The sequence below is a fragment of the Canis aureus genome, chromosome 19, assembly GCF_053574225.1.
Source record: "Canis aureus isolate CA01 chromosome 19, VMU_Caureus_v.1.0, whole genome shotgun sequence".
In the NCBI taxonomy this organism is placed as follows: Eukaryota; Metazoa; Chordata; class Mammalia; order Carnivora; family Canidae; genus Canis; species Canis aureus.
This window is the reverse complement of record NC_135629.1, coordinates 34,058,234-34,081,156: the sequence shown is the minus strand read 5'-3', so window position 1 is coordinate 34,081,156 and position 22,923 is coordinate 34,058,234. Positions and strand designations below refer to the sequence as shown.

Below are 22,923 nucleotides of genomic sequence, written 5' to 3'. Positions count from 1 at the left end.
TGTCTTTTCAACTGATTCTTCAAAACAAGTCAATCAAGGCCTATGCATTATATTTGCTATGCCCTCTTGATTGCTTTCAATCTAAAATATTCCTCTTCAATCAAATATGAAAACACCTAAATTTATCAACTGCTTCCCTTGTGCCAAATTTCTTTCTTATCCTTTATTATTAAAGTCATTTTGGCTTCTTAATCTCCTTGGCTTCTATCTTTGGAATTATCATTTGCTTTCAATAATTTTAATAATTAATACTATTGATATTCCAAGTTAATTTCATTAGTAAGTCTTCCTCTTCATTTATTTTTCAGTTTCTTCTCTACAACCATCACTGTAGCCCCAGCTTTGCCCCTATCTAGTTATATGGCAACAAGGCAGTATTTAGCATTCCTGGACTTGTTTCTTATCTGTAAAAAAAATGAATGGTCTAGAGCTTGATTGTCCAGTGTGCTAGCCAGCAGTCATATGTGGCTATTTATATTTAATTTTAACTAACTAAATCTAATTAATTTAACTATTTAAACAATTTAATCTTAAGTAGTTAAAATTAAAAGTCAGTTCTTCAATTGCACCAAGCCCTGTTTTTCAAAAGATTTTAAGTAATCTCTACACCCAGCATGAGGCCTGACCTCACATGCTCAAGAGATCAAGAGTCACATGCTCTACTGACTGAGCCAGCCAAGGAACCCTGTACTAAGCCATATTTCAAATGCTCAGTAGCCAGCTACACATGACTAGTAGCTACCTTCTTAGACAATGCAAATATTTCTATCATTGCAGAAAGTTCTATTGGACAGTGCTGGTCTAGAATACTTTTCATTTTCTACCAGATTATTTCAGCAAACATCGTCCTATTTGCTTCAAATTTGAGATGTGGAATCAGTTTTCTCCTTACTCCCCCATCATGTTTCCCAAATACTCTACTCCACCCTCTCTACCCCTTGCTTCTTTGACAAACATGCTTGCTCTTCTCACTTACCAGCACCCAAGCAACGCCATCGTTGATACTTGATTCAGTTTCTTCCTCTCTACTATAACTCCGGCCTGACCCAGTGTCCATGAGGAAGAGCATCACAACATGGCAGCCCCTTAGTTCTTTGATTATCTTGTCTTCATTTACTTTTCTAAGGCATTCTAGTCATCCACTTTATATACCTTGGGACCATCTCTCCTGGAACACTACACAATTCTGAAATACTAAATTCAAGCATGCCAGTCTCTGCCTGAAGCCTCCTATTCATCCAGTGCTCTTACCCACTGACTCCTACTACACTTGTTCTTCATTTTCATATCTCTGCTGTTTTCATTTCCCTCATTATTAAGCAGCTTCCATTCTACCATCTAGCACTTTCAGTACTCTCATATCAATATCTTTAAAGTCCTTCTGTACTTCCAGCCTGGCAACATCGTCTATACTCACATCCAAGCTGCTTAGACTGGTAGGGAAAATCTCACAAAGGTGGACCTTGGCACTATGACTAATCCTCAGATATGCTTCTCTGCTTTCATAGGCAGCTCTCTTCCTCATTTTCCATAATAGGTAACTTAAATCTCCTTTTGTCCTCCAATGCAAAGAACCAGGGTCTACCAGTTCACTAAATAAATAAATAATCAATCAATCAATCAATCAAAAGGATTTGCCTTCAAATTTCCACATCAAATCCATGTTTACTTGTATCTAGACCTATCCATTCCTGCTTCCCTTTCATCCAATATGAGACAATCCTCCTACCTGGCTCTGAACCAGACCCTTATTAGCCTTTCTCTTATGAATCAATACTACTTCTTAGCTCAGTGAATATAACAGAAAAAAGGAATATGAATAAATGATCAACTACCCATGACAACATGCTGGCATATTTGTTTGAATGCTAATTAATTTGCTTATTTAGTAGTGTAGTTATTTCATGTAAGTATGAAAATAAATTATGATATATTCATATAAGTTACTAATACAGACATAAAAAGAATAAATAAAATGGAACTACAACAACATGAATATCACAGAAACCATGCTGACCACAAGAAGGAAAACACTAAGGAGTATGATTCCATATTCATGAAATTCAATAACCAGCAAATTAATTTATCACAGTAGAAGTCAGAGTAGTGATTGCCCCTGCGGGAAAGTGTACTGATTCAGAAAGAACATGAGTGAGCCATGTAAGTGCAAGAAATTTTATTCATTTTTATTTAAATGATGGTTATGTGAAGGCACATATAGGTTTTAAAAAGGGCAGAACCTAAACTTAGTCACACAGTACAGTTTATATGTTATCTCTCAATTACAAACAATACTGAGAGGATTTCCATTTTCTAGTTCTTCTGTGTATCTCACAGTGCTTGTATGTATTCAATGGTTTCAAAAAGGAATGAACCCTTTTTATTTCCTCCTAAAATATCGAAGTTCTGTAAGAAACCCTAAAACTAGAAACACTTCACAACTTAACGTCTATTACATTATTATGCCCTCCTGCTAACACAATGGTTTTAATACACTTTTATTCTACAAAAATAAATTAAGCAAAGGATTTACTACAGTATAGTTTTCATTGAAAAGATAATTTATAAACTTATTAAGCTTGCTGCATCCTTTACTGTAAATATATAATCCTAGTCAATCAACTGTTGAATACATAATATTGCTTAAGCATGTCTGCATCTATTTTGCTTTTTTTTAAAACCGTGGCCCCCCAAAAAACCCCATTTTACATTAAATCTACCATATTAACTTTTTTCTAAGTTTATATAGTTCAGTAGTGTTTGGTATATTCATATCGTGCTTCAGTTTTGCTTTTAATCATTATGAGTTACCTTTTTATTATCATCCAATACTGTGTTCATGCTCTCTATCCACAAAGTGTCAATGGGACCATCAAATACAACCCATTTCCGGTCCGGTGTTTCTGATAAGGCAAATTCCCTAAAAGCATTGGCCACAATACCATCAGTCCACTAGGGAAAAAAAGAGTTGGAAAGCTTCCTTTATAAAACTATAAAGTGATCATATTAAGAATATCTCAAATTTCTTGGTTTAATGTGCATTGTCAATAAGAGAATATTTATACTATAAATTACCTCATGAGACACTGGATCAAATTGTCCAAAAAGTTGGCCCATAGTAATGGATTTGGGGTTTACAGTCCTATAAATGACCTTTTCTTCCTCTCCATAGCCACGTTCATTCATAAGAGTTAGGGTATCAGCCAGCACATGTAGAACTTTTGTCTTACCAGAGAAAGGCTCTCCTACTAACATGAAACTATTAAGGAAAAGAATAATATAAGAAGATTCTAAAAAATAATGGTAAATTATTTGCCTGTATACTGGTGTATAAAATACTAGTATTTATAATTTTTGAAGTTCTATGAATTTTTCTCAGACTTGAGAATACATTTAACTTCTGAACTGGTTAATCTCTAAAATTCACTAATTAATACCACTATCTACAAAAGAGAATATAATAAAAAAATCTCCAAATAAAAATGAAAATGTAACTGTACACTCTTAAGATTGAAAAAAAATATCTCGCAGCCTCCTAAGGAGAGGAGTAAAAAAGGTTCCCCTTCCTCAATTTATTTGCTATAGTAATTGTTAGTGCTCTTTGCCAATACTTCTGAATCTCCCCTCTCCCATCACACAGTAAAATTCCTTGCCCTCTTTTGGAAATTGTGACTAATGAGCAATAAGAGGGTGTTGCTTCCTAACAGGGGACAGATCACTGCCAGTGATGGAGCTTTCAGAGCTCTCTTCTTACAGAGCTTCTCCCTCCAGCACAGCAGTGACCCATAATGTTAAGATTTTGGCTGCTCCAACAGCCTGGAACCCTGAGTAATTATGATGAGTAGATCTTTCCTGTTAACCTAAAATGGACACAGTATGAATGAGAAATAAGCATTTGTTTTTTTAAGTCACTAAGATTTGGGTCTTAGTGACTGATCATTTCTAAAGAATAACCTAAGCCCATCCTTACTGACAGAAACTGGTTCCTAGAAGGGCAAAGTATTATACCCATAATAAAAAAGACTTAAGGGGAGCCTGGATGGCTCAGTTGGTTAAGCATCTGCCTTTGGCTCAGGTCATGATCCTGGCATCCCAGGATTGAGGCCCATGTTGGGCTTCCCGGTCAGTGGTGGGTTTGCTTCTCCTTTTGCCCCTCCCTCTATTCCTTCTCTCTCACTCTCTCTTCCTCAAATAAATAAATAAAATCTTTTTAAAAACTTAAAAAATAAAAAGAAATATGTGGCATTGGCTTAGAGACCAGGTTGTGGATGGCAAATTAACTGTTATTAGAGATAAAAGATCAGCAATTAATGTTATACAATGATAAAACACTTGGTAAATTTGTTCGTAAGATAACTTGGGAAACAGATAATATATCTAATGAAATTTTCATTTTAGGAAAAAGGATAATAAATAGAATATCATTATTATATAATTCCAGCTGATGGCTACATTTAACAAAGAACTATTGGAAAGAAACAAGCCCGGGGAGGGTGGGGGGTGGCGGGGAGAGAAAAGGCCAGTTTGCAAGTTGGAATAAAAGAGAATAGAGGAAGTCCAGAAATTCAGGAATCTACAACCAACTTATTCTCATCCCCAGTTAGTAAAAGATAAACTGAGAAAACCTTCAAAAAACAAATATCTACTCAGCCTGGCACCAAGGATAATATTAAGGGGTAGGGCCATTGTATCACTATTAAAATCTATGAAAGGTTAATATGGTTCCCAGTAATCATTTCAGGAGGATAAAATCATTTCAGGAGGTAAAATAGATTAAGCTTGTGGCCTTCTCAATTAAGTTTGACAGGCTCAAGGATACTGCAAGGAAATTTATAAAGGTATGACTTTATAAGGAGTATGCTCGTCTACCGGCATATAGAGCTGCTTGGAATCAAACAAATAAGAAGCTTACCAAGTTTTTGAGGGAGTTTACTGACAAACTATGAGCCTAGGCTAAAACACATGTGTATGTTCGAGACTTAAAAATGATCCTTGCAGGGGAACCTGGGTGGCTCAATTGGTTAAGCATCTGCCTTCGTCTAAGGTTCTGATCCCAGGGTCCTGGGATCGAGCCCCACATTGGGCTCCCTGCTCAGCGGGGATTCTGCTTTTCCCTCTCCCTCTGCTCCTTTCCCTCACTCGTGCTTTTTCTCTTAAATAAATAAGAAAAATTTTACAAAAATGATCCTTGCATATTGGATGCATGAGGGTTGATTTTACTAGTTTCTCTATTTTTGTATATGTTTGAAAATTCATATCATAGTAAGTTTTGTGTTGTTTAAAATCCTGCCTTTAAAAAAAAATCATGACCTTTGAGACCCCAACTTTCTATAGGCAGGAAGCAGGCTGAAGACAGTTCTCAGCTCCCAGGAACAAATTCTCTATTATCCACCTCACATGTGACAGGGAAGGAAATGAAGATGGATAGACCTCTCAAGAAAGTTGAACCAGTATCCATGGAAAATAGTTAACTAGAAAGCCCCTGCAAAATCATGCAGAAGTGGATCCAAGTTTTATGGGGCTTAAAGTTTCTACAGTCAGTGGAGTAGGAAAAAATTATATATATTACTATGGATACAGAATGTCCATAGCCTCTTTAATGATACCCTTATCTAATAAATTATGTATATCAAATGATGATGACTCCTTGGAAAGGTCCCTACAAGTGAGAGGTCCTGAGGTTTAAACTATCAGTTTAACAGTCAATTTATTGCTGGAACTGGGGTTCCCCAAGTGGGTTTCAGAATTGCTACCAATCAGTGTTGGCTGTGTCTCCAGTTCTTCAATTTCTGGATAGTAATGCTTGCTCCAATAGCCTGTTCTAGTAAGCCCACTATTATAATTAAAACTAGGTGTGTGGAGGGCAGATAACTTGTTTTTCTAGTCTGTAGGTCTTTCGATTAAGAGGAACAACTGCCAAATCTGATGCAGAAACTAACATATATCACCTAGAGATCCTGAACCTTAAGTATAGTTTGTTGATTGACTAGAACTTTTAAGTTGTCTTCCTGGGAAAGAAGGGTTTGTGCATGAAGGAGAACAAATAACGAATCTGATGACCAAAAGGGCAAACTGTGCTCGTCGCTAGTGCTACATCACTGAATGAGCACGCCTTACCAGTCCTTGTTGGATGGGTAGCATGAGAGAGAAATAAACCTTTGTTTTAAGTTACTAGAATGGAAATTAGGGGATGGAGCTTGTCGTTCTCTAGCCTACCTAGCATACAAAATTTATTGAATCCTTTGGTTCACAAATTTTGTTTTAATAGTTTGACTTGAAAAAAGCATCTAGCAAAGGCAGACAATGATAATCTATAATCTTACCCATGTCTCACAATCATCATTTCATATGTTTGAATCATTTTTTCAAGAAAAAATTTAACTGGCTGAACATTATGTACTTTGCAGGCTTCATGAGCACATTCTAAAAATTCCTAAAATAAAAGAAAAATGGAATGCATTTTTATAAAATGGTATTATAAATCACTTCATACATATCATAGACTTTACATTTTGAAAATAAAAATTGCATCTTCATATACTGATAAAATACTTGATAAAGTTTTTCTTAAAAGCTTAATTTTTTTAACTAAAGGAAAAACAAAAAGAATTCAATTACTTTATTTATTTATGTATTTATTTATTTATTTTTAAAGATTTTATCCATTTATTCATGAAAGACACAGAGAGAGAGAGGCAGAGACACAGGCAGAGGGAGAAGCAGGCTCCATGCAGGGAGCCCGATGTGGGACTCGATCCCGGGTCTCCAGGATTTAGATTTATGTTGTTTCCAAAATGATAAAATTCAAACTTAAGGTAAATTGTAATAAGTCAAGGGTGTATATTTTAACCTGTGGAGTGACACTGAGGTGCTAAAATTCCAAAAGAGAAGATTAATGGAGTAACAAACGCTATCTGAAACCCAAAAGGAGTCAGTAAAGAAAAAAAAAAAAAAAGGAATATTGAACATATTAAAAAGCAATATGACATAGCAGTTTTTTTCTATGGCGCTGACTCCCCTTCGTTTATCTGTATGTACACTGAGCCACTTGGCCACGCACCTCACAGCACTAACTCCTAGTAGTTTTTTTCAAACCGGAAGCTTTGGATCCATGGATTTATTGCTCTATTCATGGGAGTAAAAGAATTCTCTATGACAATGTTAAAATTTTTGTGTTTTCATTCTGATTTTTAAAAATCATATTAGCATACTCTGAATCATCTTGATAATTACCTGTGGTATAATATAAAAATACATATGGTTTATTCCCAGTCTCTAGCATAGAGCCCCCTGTAACCCTTAAAATTTCCTGAGTGATAGAAGTATGTCTTTGTTGTTCTTAATGAACCCTTGTCAATCAAACCCAAGTTTATGTTGATGAGTTGACTTAGGTGGGTACCTTAGATAGCCTTGGGATGGGGCCAGTCACAGGAAAGACCCAGGGATTAGGAGGTTGGAATTTTCAGCCCTACTTACTAGCCTTTGGTGAATGCATGGGGTGGGAGGGAATGAGAAGGGAGGAAAAGAACAGAAGACTGCACTCTGTAAAAACACCTGAACAACAAGGTTCAGAGAGCTCCTCAAAATGCAGGGAGGATGACATACACCCTGAAGCATACTGCCACCCACCCATACCTACCTGACCCTACACATCTATTCCATTTGGTTCTTCCCAAAGTGTATCCTTTGTGTCTTTTTTTTTTTTTAAGTAGGATCCACACCCAACTTGGGTCTTAAACTCACAACCCTGAGATCAAGAGTCCATATAATCCATTACTGAGCCAGCCAGGTGCCACTCCCCCTACCACCAAATTTCATCCTTTATAATAAACCAGTAAACTGGGGATCCCTGGGTGGCTCAGCAGTTTAGCCCCTCCCTTCAGCCCAGGGCATGATTCTGGAGTCCAGGGATCAAGTCCCGCCATGGGCTCCCTGCGTGGAGCCTGCTTCTCCCTCTGCCTATGTCTCTGCCTCTCTCTCTCTGCCTCTCTCTCTCTCTCTCTCTCATGAATAAATAAATAAAATCTTTAAAAAATAAGCCAGTAAACATAAACCGTGTTCCTGAGTTCTGTGGCTAGTCTAATGAATTATCAAAGCTGGGCAGGAAAATTGTGGAAAACCCAGTCAGAAACATAGGTGGCCCAGGGATCCCTGGGTGGCACAGCGGTTTAGCGCCTGCCTTTGGCCCAGGGCGAGATCCTGGAGACCCGGGATCGAATCCCACGTCGGGCTCCCGGTGCATGGAGCCTGCTTCTCCCTCTGCCTATGTCTCTGCCTCTGTGTGTGTGTGTGTGACTATCATAAATAAATAAAAATTTAAAAAAATAAAGAAAGAAACATAGGTGGCCCAGGACTTGAGACTGTCTGAAGTGAGGGCAAGTCTTGTGAAGTCTGACACTAACTACCTGGAGTCAGTGTCAGAATTGAATTGTTGAACATCCCCTTGGTGTCAAATCCTCAATAGATACCACCTCACATCTGTTAAAATGGCTAAAATCAAAACACAAGAAACAAGTTTTCGCAAGATGTGGAGAAAAAGGAAGCTTCTTGCACTGTTGGTGGGAATGCAAACTGGTGTAGCTACTCTGAAAAACAGTTCCTCAAAAAGTTAAAAAATAGAACCACCCTATACAATCCAGCAATTTCACTATTGGGCATTTACCCAAATAATACAAAACCACTAATTCAAAGGGATACATGCACCCCTATGTTTATAACACCACTATCTATAATAGCCAAATTATGGAAGCAACCCAAGAATCCATTGATAGATGAATAAAGAAGAAGTGGTGTATATATATATATACAATGGAATGTTATTCAGCCATAAAAAGGAAGGAAATTCTGCCTTTTGCAATGACCTGGATGGAGCTAGAGAGTATAATGCTAAATGAAATAAGTCAGTCAGAGAAACACAGATACCATATGATTTCACTCATACATGGAATTTAAGAAACAAAACAAATGAGCAAAGGGAAAAGGAGAGAGGAAAAAAAAAAAAAAAAAAAACAAGAAACAGACTCTTAACTATAAAGAACAAACAGATGGTTAGTTACCAGAGTGGTGGACAGATAGGTGAAATAGGTGATGGGGATTAAAGAGTACACTTATCGTGATGAGCACGGAGTAGTATATAGAATTGATGAATCACTGTATTGTATATCTGAAACTAATAGTGTATGTTAACTATCCTGAAATTAAATTAAAAACTTAATTAAATTTTTTATCTTGATTTTACATTAAATAACAGCTATAAACAGAAGACACTTACTATGTGTATACATATGTATATATGTACATTTTAACATCTATAATTTAGATGAAATTGAAAATGCACATGGTTTGTTTCCTTTAAAAATGGTCAGCATATTACTTAAATATGAGAAATTTTTATGTTAACTACAGAATGTTTTGCCACTTTTCTTTTTTTACCTGCTAAAAGTATACAACAGAATCATAGTACACATTGTAGTATTATAAATCACAAAAGTACTCATTCTCTTAGAAAAAGCATTATCTTTAATCTGAATCTTGTATCATATGACAGAAGATACTAAACTTTGCTCATTCTCATTAATGAAAGGGGTTTATCCTCCCAATAGAATAATTTCACTCATTTAAAATGACTGAGTCATCAGATAAATTTATTTGCAGAATAAGTCATTTTCACAGGCTTACTTACATGATAGTCAGCTTCAGGAAGTTTAATACCAGGAAACAGGTCACTAGTTATTCCATTAAATAAGGGTATATCATGTGATAGAAACTTTGGTTCATTTACATCTTTAATTGATCGAAGAAGCTAAAATCATCCAAAGAGTGCAACATAAGTTAGTTGCCCATATTCCTCACCCTCCCCACCACCAGAAGTCAAAGTTCCTTTCACATTGTTCTGTAGAATCCCCATATTAAATAATGCTAAAAGGTCCTTGGATGCATATAAATTATAATGAATAACATAACCCTGCAAACTATTACTTCAACCACACATAAAAAGTTTCAAAGCCAACAATTCTCTTATTTGCCTATTTATAGCTCCTCATCAACTTTCCTAAAATAAATAAGTAAATAAATCTCATACTGAAGCTTTCACAACATATATATTTAATGCTTACCAGCATATCTTCATTTTCATGGGGAAATTTCAGTTTTAGGTTTCCAGCGGCCACTAAAACTGCTTTTACTGCTCGCATGCCATAGTCATAATGAAACTGTGACGAGAGCTGCTCTGAGCAAAGCTTGTAGGTCATCACTATCTTCACGGACAGAGGTTTTGCATTCAAAAATCCATAGGAATAGAGGGAGATTTCTGCTATGAGCGCATAGTTTGGAACCATCATAGCTACTGTTCTAAAAAGAACCTGAAATATATAATGAATGAAATATATTATTTATATCAAGGAAACCATTCTTCAAGAGCTGAGCACAAGCATCCCAACAGAATGTGATGAGATTCAAGTTTATTCCCCCAACGCAGCATCTTTTCATTAATTCTGTGATTTTTTTGCCAGCAGTACTGTATTGGTTTTGTGTATTTTAATATGTGTTAGACACCTAAAAAAGTTTTTAGAGTTTTACCTTATAGGTAATGGCAAAGGTAAAAGGGAGATTTACAAACGCATGTGAGAAAATTATGAGTGGATTGCGCTGCTGCTATGTTTGGTTAAATTGACTCTTATAAAATATTACCTTCAGATTGTCTGGCAGTTCAGAGCGTCCTGCATAGCCAGGATTCATGGTAATAGCTACAAAACAGTTTGGATTGAGCTTCAGTTCTGTTCCTTCGAAAACAAACGCTTCTAGTTTCTGCTGAATGGCTCTCTGGATGCAAAGGATCTGCTGAGCTACCACCGACAACACTTCCAACTCAATCCTGTTGAATTCATCAAAGCAAGCCCAAGCACCGGAAGAAGCCAATCCTTTAAAAAACTAAAAACAAGGGAAAAAAGGAGTCGAGTTTTCTTATAAAGAGGCATCATTTGTGAAACAAATATTTAATCCTTTAAGTCAAACCTAAAAATGAAGCCCAATAAACCCCCAAATATAAAAATGATATCTTTACCCCTAAAACTGAGGTTCAAATAATGCATAAACATTCAAATAATGCTTAAATGTGAGTTTCCTTCAGTTTATCCAGTTGACCTAGCTATAAGTTTGCAACATTTAATATGCAAGTTTACCTTTCCCATTGCTAGGTAATCTAGCCCATCTGAACAGTTGAATACCACACATTGGACAGCAAGAGCTTTAGCCAAGTCCTTGGTGGTTTCAGTTTTGCCTGTGCCTGCTGGCCCTTCTGGAGCTCCTCCAAGGTTTAAATAGAAGGCACCTATCTGAAAAGAAAAATACATATGAAAAGAAATTCATGCTTAGCTTGGGGGGGGGGGGTACCTATAATAGACAATTGCTGACAAAATGGATTTAGTCTTTTTTTTTTTTTTTTTTTTTTATGATAGTCACAGAGAGAGAAAGAGAGAGAGGCAGAGACACAGGCAGAGGGAGAAGCAGGCTCCATGCACCGGGAGCCCGATGTGGGACTCAATCCCGGGTCCCCAGGATCGTGCCCTGGGCCAAAGGCAGGCGCCAAACCGCTGCACCACCCAGGATCCCTGGATTTAGTCTTATTTGTAGCTTCAAAGAGGCAGTAATATAATTCTGTTAACTTTTAGCATGCATTTTTCTAGCTACCCAAGGAAAAAGCAGCTCTACAAAAAATAAAAATGTATCAGAATCTCCTTATATTATAATACCTCATGGATATCCCATTCGCCTTTATTTATTTTTTTTTAATTTTTTTAAATTTATTTATGATAGTCACAGAGAGAGAGAGAGAGAGAGAGAGAGGCAGAGACACAGGCAGAGGGAGAAGCAGGCTCCATGCACCGGGAGCCCGACGTGGGATTCGATTCCGGGTCTCCAGGATCACGCCCTGGGCCAAAGGCAGGCGCCAAACCGCTGCGCCACCCAGGGATCCCTCCATTCGCCTTTAAAAACAAAAGGAATCTAGCCTTGAGACATTAACACTGGGTCAGAAAGGTTTGATTAGAGATGGTTGTGGAGACAGTTGTGGAGATCATTAATGGCAATCTCCATGGCTTGCTGCCAAAAGCCAACCCGTGCAAATGAGTATTTTAAGTGGGGCCCCATCAGTTGGAAAAGAAACAGAGGACCTCTTATGCAACTTTGTCCACAATTCACCCTGGCTATTGCACTCCACCCATAGTATGTTCTCCATTTTCTCCATCCTACAACACTGTTCTGTACTTCTCTTATCAATATGATCACTTTCTACATTGCATTAAAGTTAATTTTGTACATTTGGGTTTTTTTCCTCACAATTAGTCTTTAAAGCTGCTTAAGAGCAAAGTCAGCAGTTTCTGAATTCTTCCTGAGTCCCCTAAAGGACTAGAACAGTGGCTGGAAGCACACAAATTACAGTCAACTCCAACTGTGGAGTTTATTTCAAGAAAACTAGTATAAGGGTTAAGTATGAAACTTAACTCCTTTTAGAAAAAAATAGAGTTAAGACCAAAGTTGTACATATGGTACAGTAAGGCATACCTGGGAACTCTCCGTACTCTCTGCTTAATTTTGCTGTGAACCTATAAAACTGCTCTTTAAAAAAAGTCTATTTTTATAAAATAATTTAATAAAATTAAAATTAAAATTTTGATTAATAAATCATATTTTCACATTTACTAAAACGGCTTATTAAATAAAGGCAGTATCAATATTTTAACCATCTTAAGGTTATACTAAATGCTTTATACTATTAATACCCATTAACTTGATTGCTGGAAACCTCAGGTTCTCTCCCTTCTTTACAATTTCAAGAAAATGCTTGCAAATGGATTCCCTTTATTATGGATAATAGAAATTTTTTCAATATCTAGTGTTTTATACAAGTGTTAATGAGATTCTTATCTTACAACTCAAAGCTGTGAGCTTCCACAAGTACTGACAGCTTCTGACTTCTCTGAGGTCCCAGGGAGGAGACAGAAGCTTGAGATTCATTTACACAGTAAATATTTAGGGACTGTGTACTTGTTCACCCCTAGACTAGAGAACAAGACAGACATGGTCCCGGCCCTCTGGTAGCTTCCTGAAAAAGTAGAAAGGTTTGATGAAACATTTTATCCTATCAGCAAGATGGCAGAAGAGTAGAGGTCCTCAACTCATCTGGCCCCACAAACTTAACCAGACAACTTTCAAAACATCCTGAACACCTACGAATTCGACCTGAGATTTAGAGAACAGCTGGAACGCTACAGAGAGAAGGGTTTTCACTTCTAACAAGGTAGGAAGGTGAAAAAATAAAATAAAAAAAAGAATAAAGTGGGTAAGGGGAACCGTGAATAGCAGGGTTAAAATGGAGCAGCAAAAGCCTCCGGGGCAGGAAAGCCCAGCCCTGGAGAAGTGGGAACATTAAAAATCCAAGCCCGAGTTTTCCCTGATGAAAAAGTGCTTAGCAGGGAAATTAGGCAGAATCTCAGGAGGGACTGTGAAGCCTTAAGATTCCTGGAGTCGGGGATCCCTGGATGGCTCAGCGGTTTACCGCGCCTGCCTTCGGCCCAGGGCATAATCCTGGAGTCCCAGGGTCGAGTCCCACGTCAGGCTCCCTGCATGGAGCCTGCTTCTCCCTCTGCCTATGTCTCTGCCTCTGTGTGTGTGTGTGTGTGTGTGTGTCGCTCATGAATAAATAAATAAAAATCTTAAAACAAAACAAACAAAAAAGATTCCTGGAGTCACTATAAGAGGAGGGGTGCCCAGGGGAAAGCTCACCACAAACCACGGTCCGACATCAGTAAAGGGTTGGAGTGCCGCAGCCCTCGGGGCATTTTGGAGAAGCCAGGAGTTTGGCGGGCTGGCTCTGGAGCTGCGTTTACTCTAGAGGCTGGCAAGGGACGGAGGTGGCTTTACTCCATTCTCTTCAGGAGAGGCGGTCCCCAGGAGCACCGGCCAGCGGCACAGGGCCCCAGATCCCAAGATGCCCAAGTGGACAAAGCTGGCAAGGCTTCACTCCCCCTGAGACAGGCGGAAGCAGGGAGGGCACAGGAAAGCAAGAACTCTCTTACTGCTGGGTGCCCACAAGCTGTGCAGATCAGTGCACCGGTGCTTGCCCCCAGGAGCATCGAGGCCAGTGCGGACTGAGAGACTGCTTAGTTACTTGCAGGGAGCTCGACTCCAGCGCTAGAAATCTGGCCACCACCATTTTTTTCCCCTCTGTTTCACCTCTGCCTGGGAAAGGCAGGGCTTCTAAGGAACAAAGGCCTCATAGGATAAACAGCTCATACTAAGCCTAGCACCTGATAAGGGGCGGGCATCTCCACTCAGGCACAGACACCTGAGAATCAGCACAGCAGACCCCTCCCCAGAAGAACTGCTGGAAGTACAAGGGAAAAGCAAGTTTACTGAACAAGCAGCACTGGAAACCTCCAGGACTGAGGGAAAATAGTACATAGAACTAGAGGGTCCTTTTTCTTTCTTTCTTTCTTTCTTTCTTTCTTTCTTTCTTTCTTTCTTTCTTTCTTCTTTCTTTCTTTCTTTCTTTTTCTTTCTTTCTTTTCCATTACAACTCGTTTTTATATCAGACTAAAAATTTCCAATATTTTTTCTATTTTCCCACCTTAACTACAGTATTTTACAACTCTTGATTTTTAAGTTTTTTCCTTTTTGACTTTCATATTTCTACAATTACATGTCTTAAATATATTTTTCACTTCTGGATTCCCTTCAACATATTCAATTTAATTTTGGTAGATATACGAGATATGGGTATTTGTTTTTTGTTTTTGTTTTTTCTGCCTCATTTTATTTTACAGTGGTGGAAGTTAGTACCTTCTAAAACACGACCAACATACACCCAGAACCAAGTGGAACACCATGTTGGTTCATTCTGTGAGATTATATTCTCTCTTCTTTCCCATTCTGCCCCCCTCTTTTATCTTGTTTATGTTTTTGTGGTCAATGTTGGGCCTTTGTATAAGTATTGCTGGTTTATATAAATTTGGAATTGAGCATCTTCTAACATACAGAACAAAATACACTCAGAACCAAGAGGATCACCCTCTAGACCCATCAGGTAGATCACATTCTCTCTCCACTACCACTTCCTCACCACCACCATACCTCCCTTCTTTTTTCTCTTTTCTTTACTTTTTTCTTTTTATTTTGTCTTCTTTGTTTTTGATTTTTGACTTTTTATTTTTACTACTTTGTTTTAAAATTTGTTTTTCACTTTAGTGATCCTTTTATTTTGTTCTGTTCTTTTTCCTTTATTTTCTGGTCTCTGACCCTTCAGAATCATCTAGGGTGTATTTTACTTAGGTCGTGATTGATAGTTTTGGTTTAGCCCTCTCATACAGCCGCTCTGCACTGGACAAATGACTAGAAGGAAGAATTCACCACAAAAGAAAGAACCGGAAACAATATTCTCTGCCACAGAGTTATAGAATTTGGATTTCAGTATGATGTCAGAAATTCAATTCATAAGTCCAATATAAAACTACTGGTGGCTCTGGAAAAAAGCATAAAGGATCCTAGAGACTTCGTTTCCTGCAGAATTCAGATATAATCAGGCTGAAATTAAAAATAGGTTAAATGAGATGCAATCCAAACTGAATGTTCTAACTGCTAGGGTTAATGAGGTGGAAGAGACAGTGAGTGACATAGAAGACAAGTTGATGGTAAGGAAGGAAGCTGAGGAAAAAAGAGAAAAACAATTAAGAGTCCATGAGGCTCTTACAGATACAACCATTCAAAATCCTTGGGATACAGCAAAAGCAGTCCTAATAGGGAAATACAATATAAGCCTCCCTTGAAAAATTGAAAAAAAAAAACTCAAATACACAAGCTAACGTCACATGTAAAGGAACTGGAGAAAAAACAGCAAGTAAAACCTACAATAGGCAGAAGAAGGGATATGATAAAGATTCAAGCAGAATTCAATGAAATAGAGACCAGAAGAGCTGTAGAACCAGGAGTTGGTTCTTTGAAAGAATTAATAAGATAGATAAACCCCTAGCCAGCCTTATTAAAAAGAAAAAAGACTCAAATTAATAAAATCATGAATAAAAAAGGAAGGATCACAACCAATACCAAGGAAATACAAACGATTTTAAAAACGTATTATGAGCAGCTATATGCCAACAAATTAGGCAATCTAGAAGAAATGGATGCATTTCTGGAAAACCACAAATTACCAAAACTGGAACTGGAATAAATAGAAAACCTTAATAGGCCAATAACCAGGGAGGAAATTGAAGCAGTCACCAGAAACCTCCCAAGACACAAAAGTCCAGGGCCAGATCGCTTCCAGGGGAATTCTATCAAATATTTAAAGAAGAAATAATACCTATTCTACTAAAGCTGTTTCAAAGGATAGAAAGGGAGGGAATACTTCCAAACTCATTTTATGAGGCCGGCATTACCTTGATTCCAAAACCAAAGACCCCACCAAAAAGGAGAATTATAGACCAATATCCCGGATGAACATGGATGCAAAAATTCTTCCCAAGATAGCCAACAGGATCCAACAGTAGATTAAGAGGATTATTCACCATGACCAAGTGGGATTTATCCCTGGGATGCAAGCTGGTTCAACACTCATAAAACAATCAACATGATAGATCACATCAATAAGAGAAAAGGCAAGAACCATATGATCCTCTCAATAGATGCAGAGAAACCATTTACAAAATACAGCATCCATTCATGATCAAAACTCTTCAGAGTGTAGGGATAGAGGGAGCATTCCTCAGCATCTTAAAAGCTATTTATGAAAAGCCCACAGTGAACATCATTTTCAATGGGGAAAAACTGAGAGACTTTCCCCTAAGATCAGAAACATGACAGGGATGTCCACTCTCACCACTGTTATTCAACATAGTACTAGAAGTCCTAGCCTCAGCAATCAGACAACAAAAAGAAATAAAAGGCATTCAAATTGGCAAAGAAGTCAAACTCTCCCACTTCACAGATGACATGATACTGTATGTAGAAAACCCAAAAGACTCCATCCCAAGATTGCTAGAACTCATACAGCAATTCAGCAATGTGGCAGGATACAAAATCAATGCACAGAAATCAGTGGCATTTCTATACGCTAACAATGAGACTGAAGAAAGATAAATTAAGAAATCAATCCCATTTACAATTGCATCCAAAAGCATAAGATACTGAGGAATAAACCTAACCAAAGAGGTAAAGGATCTATACCCTAAAAACTATAGAACACTTCTGAAAGAAATTGAAGAAGACACAGAGAGATGGAAAAACATTCCATGCTCATGGATTGGAAGAATAAATATTATGAAAATGTCTATGCTATCCAGGGCAATTTACACATTCAATGCAATCCCTATCAAAGTACCATGAACTTCCTTCACAGAGTTGAAACAAATAATCTTAAGATTTGTATGGAATCAGAAAAGACCCCGAATAGCCAGAGGAATATTGAGAAAGAAAACCAATGCCAGGGGTATCACAATGCCAGATTTCAAGCCTGTGTTACAAACCTGTGATCATCAAGACAGTATGGTACTGGCACAAAAACAGACACATAGATCAATGGAACAGAATAGAGAACCCAGAAATGGGCACTCAACTCTATGGTCAACTAATATTCGACAAAGGAAGAAAGACTATCCACTGGAAGAAAGACAGTCTCTTCAATAAATGGTGCTGGGAAAATTGGACATACACATGCAGAAGAAAGAAACTAGACCATTGTCTTACATCACACACAAAGATAAACTCAAAATGGAGGAAAGATCTAAATGTGAGACAAGATTCCATCAAAATCCTAGAGGAGAACACAGGCAACACCCTTTTTGAACTTAGTCATAGTAACTTCTTGCAAGATACATCTATAAAGGCAAGGGAAACAAAAGCAAAAATGAACTATTTGGACTTGATCAAGATAAAAATCTTTTGCACAGCAAAAGTAATACTCAATAAAACTAAAAGACAACCTACAGATGGGAGAAGATATTTGCAAATGACATATCAGATAAAGAGCTAGTATCCAAGATCTATAAAGAACTTATTAAACCCAACACCCAAGAAACAAAAAATCCAATCATGAAATGGGCAGAAGACATGAACAGAAATTTCACCAAAGAAGACATAGACATGGCCAACAAGCACATGAGAAAATGCTCTGCATCACTTGCCATCAGGGAACTACAAATCAAAACCACAATGAAATACCACCTCACACCAGTGAGAATGGTGAAAATTAACAAGACAGGAATCAACAAGTGTTGGAGAGGATGTGGAGAAAGGGGTACCCTTATGCACTGTGGGTAGGAATGTAAACTGGTGCAGCCACTCTGAAAAACAGTGTGGAGGTTCCTCAAAAAAATAGAGCTACCCTATGACCCAGCAATTACACTACTGGGGATTTACCCCAAAGATACAGATGTAGTGAAACACCAGGACACCTGTACCCCAATGTTTATAGCAGCAATGTCCACAATAGTCAAACTGTGGAAGGGAAAAAAAACTGTGGAAGGAGCCTCGGTGTCCATTGAAAGATGAATGGATAAAGAAGATGTGGTCTATATATACAATGGAATATTACTCAGCCATCAGAAAGGACAAATACTCACCATTTTCTTGGACCTGCATGGAACTGGAGGGTATTATGCTGAGTGAAATAAGTCAGTCAGAGAAGGACAATCATCATATGGTTTCACTCATATATGGAATATAAGAAATAGTGAAAGGGATTACAAGGGAAAGGAGGGGAACTGAGTAGAAAAAGTTAGAGAGGGAGACAAACCATGAGAGACTCCTAACTCTGGGAAACAAAGGGCTGCAGAAGGGGAGGGGTTGGGGGGTTGGGATAACTGGATGACAGGCACTGAGGAGGGCAATTGATGGGATGAGCACTGTGTGTTATACTATATGTTTGCAAATCAAACTTAAATAAAAACAAATGTTAAGGGCAGCCCCAGTGGCACAGTGGTTTAGCGCCGCCTGTAGCCCAGGGTGTGATCCTGGAGACCTGGGATTTAGTCCCCCGTGGGGCTCCCTGCATAGAGCCTGCCTCTGTCTCTCTGTGTGTCTCTCATGAATAAATAAATAAAATCTTTTTTAAAAATGTTAAAAAAAAGAAAGAAATATTTTATCCTAGATATACTGACACCCTTCATTGGCCATTGTATCCAACCCCAATTGCTGTATCAGCTACAAATAGCGTACAACTGTCTTCTCCTGAGAATTACCCCAGAATAATAGGTGCTACCTTATCCACGAACACCTGAGAGCTTACTCACGCCTGTTACCTTTAAAACCATCAGTTAGTTTACCAGCAAGAATGGATTTGTTCAAGAATAGCAGACAATTTCAATTCAGAACATACAAGCTTCTACAGAACCATGGGTAAGCCTCGAGAATGAAGGATAGGAAGGCTCTTTTATAGAGGAAAGGGAGCAATGGGAAGGGTCATTATAAACAAGTAATCCATGAGAAGAAACTGGGAGTTCCTTTTTTTTTTTTTTTTTTTTTTTCCAGGAAACTGGGAGTTCCAAGTGCAGTAGCTTCTTATTGGCTGAGTTGAGACAGTCTCTCATTGGCTGGGCTCTTTCCGGAGAAGAAGAAAGTCCTTATTCCAGGCTAGGAAGTCCTGTACATGTTTCTTCCTGTCAGGAATGATAGTACTTCTCTTCCTGTTGGCTTTGCATGATGGGTGGTAGTAGGGCTTGAGAGCTTCTCCTTCTAGCCTCCCAGCTCCATTTTAGTGAAGTTTCCCTTTCTTAATTTTCGTGCCCTAGCCCCAGGGGTGACTGATAACCAATGACCATAAAGGGATATGAAAGCCAGGCTCTGGGATCCCTGGGTGGCTCAGCGGCTTAGCACCTGCCTTCAGCCCAGGGCATGATCCTGAAATCCCAAGATTGAGTCCCACATCAGGCTCCCTGCATGGAGCCTGCTTCTCCTTCTGCCTGTGTCTCTGCCTCTGTGTGTGTGTGTGTGTGTGTGTGTGTGTGTGTGTGTGTCTCATGAATAAATAAATAAAAATCTTAAAAAAAAAAAAAAAAAAGCCAGGCTCCTTTGCCTTAAAGTAGGATACCCCCATGATGCCATTCATCAGAGCCATGAGATTAGGCTAAGGCTATACTTCTGTTGAAACTGCATTGTTAGTTAGCTTTCCCCCCTATTCTCCTCACTCTACAGGTTTTTATTGAGAGCATTCCCTAGTAAATCATTTGCCCTAGAACCCCCATTTCATCTCTGCTTCTAGAGAACTCAATGAACCTTAATTTTACTTACTTAGCACAGGTAGATTGGTATTTCTTGATGGTTCTCCTCAATTCTCAGGTAAGGTTACCAGGTTTAGCAAATTAAAATACAGAATGCCCAGTTAAGTTTGAATTTCAGATAGACAATGAATAATTTATTGGTATAACTAATTTACCTGAGAGTCCTGTATTTTATCAGGCAACATTATTCCCAGGTAGTTTTTGCTGTTGTTGTTTATAGTCATAGCTTTATCTTCCATAGCTTCTCAACACACAGACCTTAGCACCACTCCCTGCATTTCAGCTCTTTTCCTCCGTTTCAACAGAAATAACTTGGTGTTCTAAGGCCCAGATGGACTTCATTTGTCTTCCTGTCATGTCTCCCAGAACTCCACTGCAAAAACTGATACCATTTCCTGCAGCTCCAGTCTTCTGTTTAAATCTCAAATACCTTCTTTTTTAATTATCCACAATAGAAATGACTCATGGTTTTCAAGAATTAGAATCTAAACACTCTTGTATTCTACAGAAGCACCCAGAAGTAAATATTTATTACTATAATTTCATATAAAGGGATCTAGGGACTAGGAAGGAATAGCTCAAATCAACCATTACAGGTAAGAGAATAAAATGAGGATAGCCATGTTAAATTTGGATAAGAAAATATGACAATAAACCAAAAAGTAGTTTCTAATGTATGAATTAAAATAATTTAAATGCATACCAATGTTCTGTAACACCTGTCCGTTAGAGGAGTAATGACAAGTCGAGGTGAGTTACCAAGATATTCATAAGCATATTTCACATTGCAATTAATGATATGAACTCGAGCATTGTCATATTCCCAATAATATCGAAGCTGAGCAAGCCACTGGAAATCTGTGTCATGTGAGACACCTAGAAAGAATAAAATAAAACAAGACATATAATCTTGAATGAAATGGAAAAATCTTTGAAAAATAGGTATTCTATCAACTTTTATAACAGCAAATATTAAAATAATTTGTTTTCCAATTTAGAGAAAAATCATGTAAAATAAATTCTGTAGAGAGAGAAAAAGATGTCTGTATAAATCTCTGTTTCTAGAAGCTATTGATATTTTATCTTTAACATTAAAGAGTCACATACCTATATCAATCATGTCCATGACCACATCTCTAGCATGGACATCAATTGTAACCAAAGCCCCCAGAGTGATCCTGGTCTGCTTCGACAATTTTCCCCTTACCAGCTCTACAATATCATTTAGCTGATTCTGAAGTTCGTTATAGTACTTCTTTAATGCCTACAAAATAAAAAAGCAATTAAACTAATGATATATAGTATCTAAAACATATATTTTATATACTCTTTTACAAAACAATTCTGACTTCATAATATATCTCAATATAGAGATGAATTATAAAACAGAATGAGTTTGTCTAACCTTCATAAAATGCCAAGAACAAGTTTTCAGCAAATTGTATAATTTTAACGCTAGATGTACAAACTGGTGGGAAGACTGCCTTTATGAAGAATAGATAAGCTAACTAAGAAACATCACAGTAGAAATGAATTTTGTGTAAAAAAAAATGCTTTAGGGCACCTCGGTGGCTAATCGGTTAAATGTTGGACTCTTGATTTCAGCTCAGGTCATCATCTTATGGTCATGAAATCAAGCCCTGCGTGGAGTTTGTGCTGGGTATGAAGCCTGCTTAAGATTCTCCCTCTCTCTCTGCCCCTCCCCTGTGTGCATTCTCGCTACATTATAAATAAATAAATAAATAAATAAATAAATAAATAAATAAATAAATAAATAATAAAGCTTTACCTCTGTCCCACCACTTATAACTTCCTGTGTCTCAGAAGTCCAGAACATTTGAGAAACACAAAGTACAACTTGGCCAGGCCATTCTCGAACCCAATCTTTTCTTATGGATTCCGGATAAGCCTGAATAATTAAAAAGCATTTTTACCTTTACAATATTATGGAAGGAATAAAAAGCTAAATGTCTAAAAATAGGGAAGTGCAATATTTGCTAGATTCATAGGCTAGAATATCACATAGTCATGAAAACTTTCAGATGACTATTTGAAAGAAAACTTGTTATAAATTATATTTTAAAATGTTTTTGTTTATTCATAAAAGAGTGGAATGATGAACGCTAACATGTTAACAGGGAAAGCTCAAGATGGCAGAGGAGTAAGGGACCTTGTTTCATCTGGTCCCTTGAATTTAGCTAGATAACTATCAAATCATTTTGAACACCCGTGAATTCAACCTGAGATTAAGATAATAATTACTGGAACTCTACAAGTAGAAAAGCAACCACTTTCTGTAAGGCAGGAGGTGAAAAAAAGTGAATCTGAAGCGATATATAAGAAATTAAGTGACAAGGGAAGGGAGCCTCCATAAGCCAGCTGCAGGCAAGTTTTATAGCCCTGGAGTACAAGATCAGAACCCTTAGAAATCTGCTCCAGTGAGAGACATCCCTGCATGAAAGGTGCTCAGGTGGTGAACCCAGGTAGAGTCTTAGTTGGGGCACTGTAGTCTGAGGATCCCCAGAGTCACAGAAAGTACAAGGGTGCCTGGGCCAGTAGAGTTCTCAAGCATTGGAGCAGGAAAACTGGTTACCATCAATTCTATTTGCAATAAACCAAGAGCCAGGGTTGGTTGGTTGACCACTCTCCATGAAGG

General features: G+C 37.8%; 1 protein-coding gene across 5 annotated transcripts in view; it reads right to left on the bottom strand.

Annotated features, from left to right (window-relative positions):
• DNAH12 (dynein axonemal heavy chain 12) overlaps positions 1-22,923 on the bottom strand; it is a 203,626-nt gene that overhangs the window by 121,342 nt on the left and 59,361 nt on the right. For all 5 annotated transcript variants that reach the window (XR_013357830.1, XR_013357829.1, XM_077858421.1 and 2 more), the window contains exons 23-32: positions 22,057-22,176; positions 21,375-21,531; positions 20,971-21,143; positions 11,181-11,333; positions 10,690-10,929; positions 10,116-10,361; positions 9,683-9,802; positions 6,324-6,433; positions 3,076-3,259; positions 2,812-2,952 (exon numbers count right to left, since the gene is read on the bottom strand). Coding sequence is in view for 3 of the 5 variants with exons in the window: in XM_077858421.1 (XP_077714547.1) it covers positions 2,812-2,952; positions 3,076-3,259; positions 6,324-6,433; positions 9,683-9,802; positions 10,116-10,361; positions 10,690-10,929; positions 11,181-11,333; positions 20,971-21,143; positions 21,375-21,531; positions 22,057-22,176 (1,644 nt within the window). In the remaining 2 variants the exon portion in view is untranslated. The remainder of the gene's footprint in view (positions 1-2,811; positions 2,953-3,075; positions 3,260-6,323; positions 6,434-9,682; positions 9,803-10,115; positions 10,362-10,689; positions 10,930-11,180; positions 11,334-20,970; positions 21,144-21,374; positions 21,532-22,056; positions 22,177-22,923) is intronic.